This window comes from Grammomys surdaster, unplaced genomic scaffold, assembly GCF_004785775.1.
Source record: "Grammomys surdaster isolate TR1022 unplaced genomic scaffold, NIH_TR_1.0 149, whole genome shotgun sequence".
Taxonomy (NCBI): Eukaryota; Metazoa; Chordata; class Mammalia; order Rodentia; family Muridae; genus Grammomys; species Grammomys surdaster.
This window is the reverse complement of record NW_021604607.1, coordinates 10,177,572-10,190,228: the sequence shown is the minus strand read 5'-3', so window position 1 is coordinate 10,190,228 and position 12,657 is coordinate 10,177,572. Positions and strand designations below refer to the sequence as shown.

General features: G+C 44.3%; 1 protein-coding gene across 7 annotated transcripts in view; it reads left to right on the top strand.

Annotated features, from left to right (window-relative positions):
* Mta3 (metastasis associated 1 family member 3) overlaps positions 1-12,657 on the top strand; it is a 114,276-nt gene that overhangs the window by 65,143 nt on the left and 36,476 nt on the right. For all 7 annotated transcript variants that reach the window (XM_028765183.1, XM_028765178.1, XM_028765180.1 and 4 more), the window contains exons 9-10: positions 4,386-4,574; positions 11,221-11,295. In XM_028765183.1, coding sequence (XP_028621016.1) covers positions 4,386-4,574; positions 11,221-11,295 — 264 coding nt within the window. The remainder of the gene's footprint in view (positions 1-4,385; positions 4,575-11,220; positions 11,296-12,657) is intronic.

Sequence of the window (12,657 nt, the reverse complement as noted above, 5' to 3'; positions counted from 1 at the left end):
CAGTCCAAATGGAAGTCGCTGCTGGCTTATGGGTGCACTGAAGAGACACCCCAGATGCTGCTCTTACATGTCATCCAGTCTTAAATTGAAACAGTTCTATCTAGACCAACTGTGGAAGTGCCTGCCTGCAGAACTTGGAGCACCTCCACAAACGTGTTCTCTGTCCTCAGATGGTGTCACTCATGTGCTGCCCCAGAGTGCAGAGGCTTACCTAGTATGTCTTGTCTCACACACTCAGCTGCAGACCCACTAGGATTCTGGTGGCCACGTCTGCCCTCCTGCATCTCTGAGCCTTCATGAACACAAGTCAGTAGCATAAGAGACCAAGGCCAAACGCAAAGACTCGTACTAAAGATTGCTTATGTCATATAACATCCTACTGGGCAAGCAGATCGATTGCTGAAACCCAGTATTTGTGTAGGGAAGAGTGGCCTCCTGCGGAGGTCCAGGGCGGGGATGAAAAATGTCTGAACAACAATCTTTTTTTTTTTTTTACCACGGTGTGATTCTGTTTAATGAACAAAAGATGAGAAACCCCATTGCCAAGATTTCCTTGTCAGTCTTTCTCCTAAAATACTCGTGTTTGTCATTTCCATCTGTTATGAATGAGATGACATGTGACAACACCTTTGCTTTTTGGCAGAGGGAACAGCTTGTGCTCAGTTATGATTTTCAAAATTTAGATTCGAATGGATCTTGCAGCGCGTGTATGGATCTACTGAGAAGATGCGGCGACCTTTGCAAAGTATTGATCTGAGGGGAGACTTAGCTTGTCCTGTGCTTAGTTTTCAAACCCATCTTACTTTTAAGTTGAGATATATGTGCAATAACATGTATGAAGTGACCTTCATGGATGCATGCATGTAGGTGTAGATAAGGGTAGTGTCCCCAGAGCTCCTGGGTCTCCCCCTCAGGAACACAGAGAAGGTGCATCACACTGAATTTGTATTTTTTTTTTTTTTTGAATGCTTGCTGCTGTTGTAGAAGCTCTGCTCTTTTACTTAAAGCTTTTGAAGAGACAGATCACACAAAAGTGCTTTCAAACGCAACATCTGTGCATCTCAGAAAGCGGAGGCTAATGGGGACTTACTTGTGAGATAGGAGGACTCCCTGGTTCAGAGTGAAATTGCCCCCTAGAAGATCAGCTCACACTGATTGCACCACCCACTCCCAGGCTGAGTTGTGGTGTTAACGCTGGCTAGAGCCGACTGGTGACGGGAAGCTGTCCTGCAGGCTGCGCCTCCTGAGTAAGGCTGCGCCTCCTGAGTAACTGGCTGGGCTGCAGTGGGCATCCTTGCACGCGGCTTGTGCTGTGGTCTAAGTGTGGGTTTCCTCTGATTAAGCAGTTGACGAGCTGTCACCTGAGACAAACACACTTAATTATATTGATGCTCTGGTTCCAGAACACCAGTTAATTATAAAAATTGCCTTTATCTTTTTGTGGAATTTCAGCATCACAGTTAATTTGCATAAAATTTTAGAGGAGTTGTTGAGGATCAAACCTGGGGTGGAAAACAAGTCTGGCGCTGAGCTACACTCCAGCCCTTGTGTAATTACTGGCTTTGTTGGTTCTGTTTTTGTTTTTTTGAGACAGGCCTAATATATTCAAGGATAACATTGACCTCCCTTGCTGCCTCCACATCCAAGTGCTGGGATTGGCTTTTGAACACTATCTGGTCTTTTAAGTTTTATTACCTGTTGTCAATTTAGGACATTACAGAGTAACAGTTTATGGCCCTATCCTTAGTTGAAAGGATCCCTAAATACTATTGATCATTCTGTTTTTATATTGAGATAGTGAGAAAGAGCTCTCAGATCTGGAGATAAACAGCTAAATGGCAGGGTCTATTTAGTGAGGTTAGCTAGAGAATCAGAAATGTACTGGTCGTGAACCTTGGTAGGGTGTGAGCAGGTGGAGCATGCCACAGCCCTGGTGCAGAAGGTGGAGCTCCCCTGAGAGGATGCTGGCCTACCACCTGCATCCGATGGGCATCTCAACAGTGGCCACACGGTGACTGGCAAGGGAAACTGGTAACAGACATTTTCTTCTACGCTTTTTTGCTTTGTGGAATGCAATGATTTGTTTTAAAGTTAAGTTTGTTCAAACCTTGTCCAACCAATTACTGAACAGATCTGTACTAGCCTTTGATTCTGTCAGCAAATTCAATTTATGCCCTTATGAGCCATGTTGTTAATGTCTCACAGTGTAAACGGACCCTTGTGTTGTAGGATTTCACTGGCTACCTGACTTCAGATTTGTAATCCCCCTGCCTCACTCCTGAGTGCTAGGATTGTGGACGTGTACTACCATGCCCAGCTGGAATTTTGTTTGTTTGTTTGTTTGTTTTGTTTTTGTTTTTCGAGACAGGGTTTCTCTGTGTAGCCCTGGCTGTCCTGGAACTAACTCTGTAGACCAGACTGGCTTCAAACTCAGAAATCCGCCTGCCTCTGCCTCCCAAGTGCTGGGATTAAAGGCGTGTGCTACCATGCCCTACCCATTTGTGAAGTTTGAAATGATCAACACAGGTGCTTCTGTGAGTTTGAGGTTGGCCTGGTTGCCTGGTTTACAAATGAAGTCTAGCACAGCCAGGGTTCTGTTACACAGAGAAACCCTGTCTTGAAAAACCAAACAACAACAGCAACAAAAAGATTCAAGGCTTGATCCATGTGCTCTAAAGCCTGTGTAAGTGGTAGGGACAGACACAGAAGCAGGATCACCTTGCCAGCCAGCCTGTGCTGGTGCACGCACATGCACGGACACGGACATACACACACTTGTGCGCACACACACACAGAGCTAATTGTCCTGCACTGCAGTTTTCTTGGCATTCATAAACATGTGTGCACATGTATAAAGGACTCTTCCTCTTCAGTAGAGGGACTATCAAAAGTTTTCACAACGTGAAGTTTTATATGCGCTGCTGACTGGGGAGCAATTAGGAAATCAAGCCCAACACTTAGTGCATGCCAGGAAAGAACACTCCCACTCACCCACCCCACAAAAAGCTGACCATGCGACCTACTCTCGCTCCGCTTTTCAAATGATTCTTTGGCTTGCTTGTTTGGTTGTTTTTTTTGAGATAGGGTTTCTGTGTAGCTCTTGCTGTGCTAGAACCCACTGTGTAGACCGGCTGTCCTTGAATTCACCTGCCTCTCCCTCCCTAGTGCTAGGATAAATCTGTGCCCCCACTGGCTTCAAATCACTCTTAGAATATGAAACCCACACTGGCCTAGCTGCTTTAAGGATGCCTGGCCAGCTGTAACATCTCTTTCCAAAGGCTCAACCAAGTTACATTTGAACATGGATTTGTAATCTTGTTTGTGTTAAATATGAATACATACTCTTTTTTGCTTATTTATTTTGTGTGTATGTGTGTACATGTGTGCCCTGATGTGCACATGGAGCCCAGAGGACAACTTTTGGGAGTCAACTCTTTCCTTCTGTCTTGTGGGTAGGGGAACAGAACTCAGGTTGTCAGGGTTGGCTGCAAGCAAGTCATTTCATTGACCCAAATAGATAAATTTGCTATAAGTATTATATGCCACTCCAGTTTTCTTTCCATCTCTCATTTTTATTAATAGTGCACTATTCTCTTAACTGAGTCAATTTTTTTAAAAAAGAATTATTTAATTATGTATGTGATTATCTGTAGCTGTGTTCATAACTGTCTTCAGACACACCAGAAGAGGGAATCGGATCCCATTGAAGATGGTTGTGGGGCTGGAGAGATGGCTCAGTGGTTAAGAGCACTGACTGCTCTTCCAGAGGTCCTGAGTTCAATTCCCAGCGACCACATGGTGGCTTACAACCATCTGTAATGAGATCTGATGCCCTCTTCTGGTGTGTCTGAAGACAGCTACAGTGTATTCACATATAATAAATAAATAAATCTTTAAAAAAGAAGAAGAAGAAGAAGAAGATGGTTGTGAGCCACCATGTAGTTGCTGGGAATTGAACTCAGAACCTGTGGAAGAGCAATCAGTGCTCTTAACCGCTGAGCCATCTCTCCAGCCCTGAACTGATGCTTTTAATACAATACTTTTCTCTTTCACATATAGTATATTTTTCCTTGGTCAGTGAAGATTACGCCAGTTTTCTCCAATAACATCTTGAAGTGAAATCAATTGTGTCTTAATTTAATATTTTGAGCATTTGAGTCTTCAGGGTTGTTTCCATTTCAAATGGAATTTCAAATACCTTAAGTAGTCCAGTTAGCATTCTCTTAGAGCAATTATTTGGAGGTGCTTGGCTGTTTAAGTTTGCTATTTAAAAGAAATCTAAAGACATTGTTACTCACACACAGTCTGCATTGGAGTTCCGCTCTCCGCTGGCCTGCAGCTGTGCTTGCCTACTTGACAGTTCCTCTCTATTCTGTCTCCTCCAGTTCCATGCCATGGACACGCTGTACAGGCACGGCTATGACCTCAGCAGTGCCATCAGTGTGCTGGTGCCACTTGGGGGGCCCGTCCTGTGCAGGGACGAGATGGAAGAGTGGTCGGCCTCTGAAGCCAGCTTATTCGAAGAAGCACTGGAAAAATATGGCAAAGATTTCAATGACATCCGTCAGGACTTTGTAAGTGGACAACTTCGAATGACCTCTTGGGACGGGAATATTCTGTTTTATCCCTTGAGTAACTCTGATACATTTACCCCACCTATGGTGCAGTTTTTGTTGGTGTCAGGGATCAAAACCAGGGCCTTGAGTGTGTGTTCTGCTATTGACCCACATCCTCCGCCCTGACAGTAATTTTATTTGCTTAAAATAGAAAGAAGGGCCACTTATGAAGGAGGAGGCTAACATTTGCTCTGCATTGTGGATATGTTCAGGGTGAGGCGCCCTGGGGCCCTGGAATGAACCGTGGTTTCATGGTTCGGTGCATCTGTGCTGATCGTTACAGCCAGAGAGTACGGTGTCTCCTTTACAGCGCACGCACTGTCTCCTCTGACCTTCCTCCAGTTATGTTACTAAGTGTTGATATGAACCTGTGACGTCACGTAACCCTAACCAAGCAGAAGAGCCACATGCTGTCCAGTTCTCATCTGTCCTTAAGGATATGCCGTGCTCTACGTAGAATTCTATTATGTCTAAAGTAGATTCCTTTCCAGACTCATTGAGAAGTTGTGTATTCACGTTGTACAGTGTCATGGTGTGATGTACGTGCTCTGAGAAGTGATGACAGCACCTGACACACACGTCTGCTGACTGTCGCGTGCCTGTGTTTGCATGCAGGAAAGCCTCCTTTTTTTTTTTTTTAAAGATTTATTTGTGCCGGGCAGTGGTGGCGCACACCTTTAATCCCAGCACTTGGGAGGCAGAGGCAGGCGGATTTCTGAGTTCGAGGCCAGCCTGGTCTACAGAGTTAGTTCCAGGACAGCCAGGGCTACATAGAAACCCTGTCTCGAAAAACCAAAAAAAAAAAAAAAAAAAAAAAAAAAAAGTTTTTTTTTTTTTTTTATGTGAGCTCATTCTCGTTCTCCTTGGATTGCTGGGAATGGGAAGCCTACGTTTACTGTTGAGTGCTAGACAGCAAACCCAAACCTCTGGCCTGGCAGGAGCACGAACTGAACCAGCGCTGAACCATGGCCCAGGCCCACTCACCTTTTTGGTCAGAGTTTTTGCTAAATTGCACAGCTGACCTTGAACTTCTGACCTAGAACTTGAGATCTTCCTGCCTCAGTGTTTGGAGCAGCTGCATAACCACCCCAGGCGGCTCACTCTCCTTAGTTAAACTTATTCTTTCTGAAAAAGAATTTTTGTTTGAAATCTTCATAAATTACTTTCTATAATAACATATCCTTCATTTTAATTGTAAAGATGTGTTTGTTTTTGTTTGTTTGTTTGTTTGTTTGTGGTAGGGCCTCACAGTATAACCCTGGCTGGTATTGAATCCTGTGTCTCCTGAGTGTTGGGATTACAGATGTATACCATATCTCTTGAATCAGCTCTAAAGCAAAAAATGTTACTTATCAATATGGATTGAAGCAATAAATTGCAAGCACAATTTTTATATGTTGTTACCAATGAGATCTGTTCTGAGAAATCCTCAGCCTCACCTAGATTGTTACATGGTGTGACACTAAGTTCTAAAGCCAGCCAAGTGACATGTCTCTGTAATCCTGTAGTCAGGAGGCTGAGGCTGGAAGATCGTAAGTTCAAGGCCAACCTAGAGATCTTGTTTTATTACAAGTTATGGCCAGTTGGCTATAGCAGCGCAAGGCTACTGGTGTAAAAGTTATTAGCATAATAGAGCTAAAAGTGCCAGATCAAAAATGTCCTGAAGATCCTGTCCCTAGAATGGGATGAGACGAGATGTTTCAGCTGGTAAAGGCCCTCAGCTGCTCAGCCTTATAACCTGAGAGCCCACACAGTGGGAAGTGAAAAACTAATCCCACAACACAAATCGTCCTTGTGTGTGTTTACCACACCCACAATAAATAAAAAAACTAAAATAAAGGTCTTATTTACTTTTCTAAAGGACAAAATTAGAGCCAAGCATGGTGGGTACTTGTTTGTGTACCACCAGCACCAGGAGTGGAGGCAGGAGTATCAGGAGGTCATGCTTAGCCACACTGCAAGTCTGTGACCAGTCTGCGCTATGTGCTATTATTACAATAATTTTTAAGTCAATTTTTCCTTTCATAGCCCCTCAGGAATGACAACTCTGAGACTAATTATTGATAAATAAATGGCTTGGCCATAAACTTTGGCTCATTTCCTGACTAGCTCTTAACTTATTTAACCATTTAAACTAATCTGTATCTACTATGTGGTTAGTTACCTCTCCTTCAGTCCTTGCCGCTTCTTTCTTGTCTCATCAGCATCTCCCTGAGTTCAACTTCCTGCTGGTTTAGTTCCATCTCTCTGCAGGTTTAGGTCCATCTCCCTGATCCATCTCTTCACAGCTTTCTAGGCAGATATTTTTAATTTCCGCCACTATTTCCCAGAATCCTCTATTCCTGCCAGTGTCCCACCTCCTATTTCCTGCCTCAGCTCATTGGCCATTGGCTTTTTTATTGACAGGTGGTGCTCATAGCAAAATGTTGATTGAGAAATGCTGAATCGAAACCACTTTTCTTGTTTCTATGTTCTGGTTCAGAATTCAGTGCTTATATGTCCTATACGTTAATTCTCCAGGCAGGAATGTTTCCACTGATGCCAGCAGCTGAGTGACGGCCAGCACAGGCTCCTCCCCCCTTTGCCTTTATAGGGTGTTCCTTTTTGAACAGCACCTGTTCCCTTGACGTCAGCAGTACCATCCTTCTAGATTACCATGTATGTGGCCAGAAGAACTCTCGTGTTTTCTAACAGGGCTGGGAATGTATGTTGGCTTGTCTTTTCTCTGCCCCTTTGTGGTTGTTATTTTGTGAATTGCTAGGCCTCACTAGCATCAGAACTAAGACGAACTTTTAAGCCTGTTCCTTTGACCCGGAAGTCCCTCCCAGACTGAACTGCAAGCTTGGTATACAAATTCTACAAGTTGCAGCTTAAAGGACAGAGCTATGAGACTCCACATTTCCTAAGCAAGGGTCCAGGGCGCTGGGGCTAAAGCCATGAAACATAAGATTGGGTGCTTGCTCAAACTAATCTGTGTCTGAGTCTCACAGGGCCTCGGAGATCTGAGTTCCCAGCTCCCAGTAGACATTTTCCTCAGCCACCAGGAAAGGCTTCCTACCTGGCTAGCTCTCTTAGCACGCTCACCCCCACCCCAATCCTCTCCTAATGGGCTTTACTGCCCAGCTAGCTTGCAGGATTATCCCAACAAACCCATGATAAGGAGACCCCTTACCCCTTTGATGCTGTTGAGTGTCATTTCCATAGCTTCACTGGCTACTCCATTTTCAGGAGCAGCTCTGACATCCTCCCAGTGGTGGGCACCAGTGACTAAGCCAGTCCACCTGCTGGCTCTGTTGCCTTTTCTTATCTCTTAAATATTAGCCAGCTGTACTGTTGGGGGCAGTGATGACTAAGAGGCAATCTGAACCATAATACTTGGAATTACTTTCCTTTTGAAGCAGGGAAATTGGTTTTTTTGTTTGTTTGTTTGGTTGGTTTTTTTTCCTTTTTTTTCTTTTTTTTTATTTAATTTTTTTTTTGAACATGAAATGCTTTTTTATAGCATGTTTTACAAGGGGAGGGGGTAAGAGGGGTCAGGTGGTGGAAAAGTACAGAATCTTCTTGGCCTGTGCCTTGAAACATGTCATGGTCTATACAGTACACTGGCTTGAATTATGATCTATCTGCTATTCTTCAGAAGATATGGTACACTGCTTGAGTTATGGTCTCCCTGCTATTCTTCAGAAGATATGGTACACTGCTTTGAGTCTATCTGCAGTTGCCAAGCAGGATCTTGCAGTTGCCAAGCTTCAGGGGACATTGTGCAGGTGGGGAAAGGTAGGGGGTAAGGGTAAGGGCGAGGGTCCTGGCTTCTGGCATCTCCCTCTTCTCTGTTTAGTTAGAGAAGGCGTCTTATGTTCAATCCCAACTATGTGAGTTTTGAATTTGGATGTCTAGTTATGGGGGGTCTTAGACAAGTTCACAACCCCAAAACATTGATGTGAGACGAGTCACATCGATGGTCGGAGGCTTTAGGCTGTTGACGATGGGCAATGTCAAGGGACCCCGAGGCGGGTGAAAGGAGGGTGAGAGCCCTGTCTTAGGCCATGTAGGCTGCACCCACTCCAGGCCGCCCTTGATATGGCTGCTAACATTGGGGAGCCTTCCTTTATGACAATATTACACCCCAAACTGACAAATGGTTGGTAACTTGAACATTTACAAGGGACTAGGATGGCTGTGAGTTAGCCCAATGACGGGATTATTGTAGGTCCACTTCCCAGGGGCCCACCCAATGCAGCCGAAAAGGGAAATTGTTAATCCGCTCTAAACTCCCCAGCAGGTGCCCGTGCCTCCTCTACACCTGCCCAATTGTTTGGGTTCATGAATGAAAGGGGCTTCTCCCTGATTCTCACATGGCTGGTTCTCTGTCTCCCGCAGCTCTCATGTTTGTATTCTATTCCTTTCCTGAATGGTGATTCTAAAACCTCCTTCTTCTAGTGGTCCCTTGCCCAAGAAATTGAAAGTCCCACCTGTCTCCCTGCCTAGCCATTGGCCACCTACAGCTTTATTTACCAATTAGAGCCAACTGGGGACAGGGACCCTCATTGTCTGGATGTACAGATTCTTGTGTGATTTTTGAGAGCTGAATTAACACAAATAACATTAGAACCAATCCACAACATCTTTTTATTATTTATTTCTATTCTGTAAATATGGGTGTTTGATCTGTATGTATGCCTGGTGTCCATAGAGGCCAGCAGAGGACATCAGAACTAGAAGTCCAGGAGGCTGTGAGCTACCATGTGGGTGCTGGGAACTGAACCGGAGTCCCCCGAAAGAGCAGCAAGTGCTGTCTTTCCAGCCCCTTCCTTATGTTTATTGAGAGGTCTCATATAGTCCAGGCTGTCCTCAAACTTGATCCTCCTGTCTCAGAATTCTAAACTGGGATTACAGCATGCACCACCATGATCTGCTTATCTTGAGTAGTTTTCCTTCCACTCATGGGAAACAGATGGTGAACGAGGTGTGCTTTCGTGGTTCGCTGGGTCATTACTGGGGTTGCTGTGCTGTGCACCCCCACTCAGTTGTGATAGGCACCACTGAATGTGTGTCACAGGGAGCTCTCCTGAAGCCATAAGCCAATGCCTCGGACTGTCCTTGGTTGAAAGGAGCTGGTGTTGGGCGTGGCCTGTGTGGACCTCGTACACCAGATGAAATACAGTGTATGATAGCGCGGCTCACATGTCCGCCTGGCCTCCTTTTCTCGGATTTCCAGATAACTGCCTGTCAGATCCTTGTTTTCTGAAGAGAGAAGGCGCTAACAAGGTCGACCACTCTCAGTTCGTCTTCATAATAAAACCTCATCTACAGAGGGCTGTCTGTATAATCTTTGCTCTAATACGATTTTCTTTTTAGTAGTATGAAAAAACAGCCAAAGCAAGCTTACTTTTTAAAATAGGAAGCACACTAGCCGTGTCTATTTAATTTTTTTAAAGATGTAGCCTGTTGTTCTACTTTCCTCAAGATGTATTTACTGATGTATTTTATGTATGAGTGCTCTGTCTTCATGCACATCAGAAGAGAACATTCCACCCCATTACAGGTGGTTGTGAGTCACCATATGAGTGCTCGGAATTGAACTCAGGACCTCTGGGAGAACAACCAGTGCTCTTAACTGCTGAGCCATCTCTCCAGCCTCAGGTTGTCTTGTTTATAATGAACAAAATAGAGTTGTCAGGAAAAGATTGAGACCAAAAGGCACCCAGTTGCAGTGACATCTGGAAGTTATGGTAACAGCCTCAGGCTATGTAAATGCTGTGTTTAAAACTGTGCAGCACAGCTGATGATGTAGGCCATGGCAGAGCAGATGCCTTGAACACAAAAGGCCCACATTGATTCATTAATTAATTAATTAATTAATTAACAATTAATTAATTGTGTTTTAATCCCTCCTGTCGCTACCTTACAGTGCTGAGAACTTTCCTGAATGACTCAGGAAATATTCCCAATGATGATATTTATTATTTTTAATCAGATTGGTGAGAAATTGAATGAATGCATTGGACTGGATCTCTTATTAAATATAACTCAATACCTTTTGGTACTGGCTGGTTTTGTGTGTCAACTTGACACAAGCTGGAGTTATCACAGAGAAAGGAGCTTCAGTTGAGGAAATGCCTCCATGAGAACCAGCTGTAAGGCATTTTCTCAATTAGTGATCAAGTGTGGGAGGGCCCAGCCCATTGTGGGTGGTGCCATCCCTGGGCTGGCAGTGTTGGGTTCTATAAGAAAGCAAGCTGAGCAAGCCAGGGGAAGCAAGCCAGTAAGTAACATCCCTCCATGGCCTCTGCATCAGCTCCTGTTTCCTGACCTGCTTTGAGTTCCATTCCTGACTTCATTTTGGTGATGAACAGCAATGTGGAAGTGTAAGCTGAATAAACCCTTTCCTCCTCAACTTGCTTCTTGGTCATAATGTTTGTGCAGGAATAGAAACCCTGACTAAGACACTTTTGCTAAGAATTAATATTGCTTTTTTTCAAAAATTTTTTTCTAGAAGGAGTCTAACATATACATCCTTGCTACATCATTTCAAAGATGCGATTTTGAAGGAAAACACTTTATTCCATAGGTTGTTTTCATTATCGTCTTAAATATCTTTCAGCTCCCATGGAAGTCCTTGACTAGCATCATTGAATATTATTACATGTGGAAAACTACTGACAGATACGTGCAGCAGGTAACTTTCCATGCTACCCCACCACTGAGTTACAGTGAGCCTCTCTGTTTGGGTCAGTGTCTGTGAGCAATGCAGGAATCCTGACCTGTTTGATCTTTCCTAGACTGCTTGAAATTCCATGATTTTATGTCTTTAGGATATTATCGTTAATATTTTCATCTTAGTAGTTCACTGTTTTCAGCATTCAACTTTATCACTACTTGAGAAAAATGAAAGGGAGAGAGGCAGCTAGAGAGGCATTGTGTGACCAGTGCCTCATCTCCAGCAAGTGGGGCTTACCAGAAATCCTTGGATGGCATACTTTTATGGATTGAAATTTGAGCCTGAGGTCATCAGCCTTATAAATTCAGATACTGCTATGCCTTTCTCAAATCTCCTTACATGACATTTCTGTGGTCCTGTTCCATAAACTCTAGCCCCCCATCCCCTTTGGGGTCCCCTGTCAAGATGCTACAGAGCATTCCTAGAACCTTGGATATGATAGGTAGGCATGTGGCCACTGAGCCACAAGCCCAGTCCGCCCCTGAGCTTTGACCTCAGTTGTGACATGTTTGTTGTTATTTTGAGACAGGGCCTCCCTGGGTAGCCCAGGTTGTCCCTAAACTCGAGTTCCTCCTGCTTCAGCCGCCAAAGCGATAGGATTGCAGGTGTTTGCCATCAAGCCTGGGGGTGATAGCTTTAGTCTTTGTAGTTTGATGCTTTCTTCTCCAAAGTCATTCAAAAGTAGGGAATCATTTAATTTTTGAGTTCTTCATATATGTCCTAAATTCATGAAACTCTTAGTTACTTACTTTGAAAAAAAATCTACCTTTGGAGAATGGCGTATTTCTGAAATGGCCTCGGTAAATGCCAGTTTTAGAGTCTTGCAGTCACATGTCAGAACCAAGGCAGAGATGAAAAACAGACGGCATTTGCCTAACTGTGCCAGTTGCACAGTGGCAAGCACTGGATGCTACACACATCCACTTAAGGATCACTCTCAAGTGCCAGGCGTTGCCGCGCTCATGAATAGTGAATGGCAATCTACAGGGCATTGAACAATTGCCAGTGTCAACACCATATGGAGTCCAGAAAGTGCATATTTTAAACAACTGTGATGGAGAAGAAGGCGGTGCAGCCTGGAAACCTGTGCTGTTCCAGTTAGGAAGTGTCCCCAAGGAAGGCACAGACATGCACTGAGGACAGTTTACTGTGTTTGGAAGAGTGTTTTCCAAAAGAGTTGACTCCATTCGAAGTCTCAGGTCGTCCCTGAATATTTTTGTCTTCATCTGGTGGACAACTGCAGTGGGCATTGTAGTCTCTCTGGGGACAGTGACTGTAGGGCATTGTAGTCTCTCTGGGGACAGTGACTGTAGGGCATTG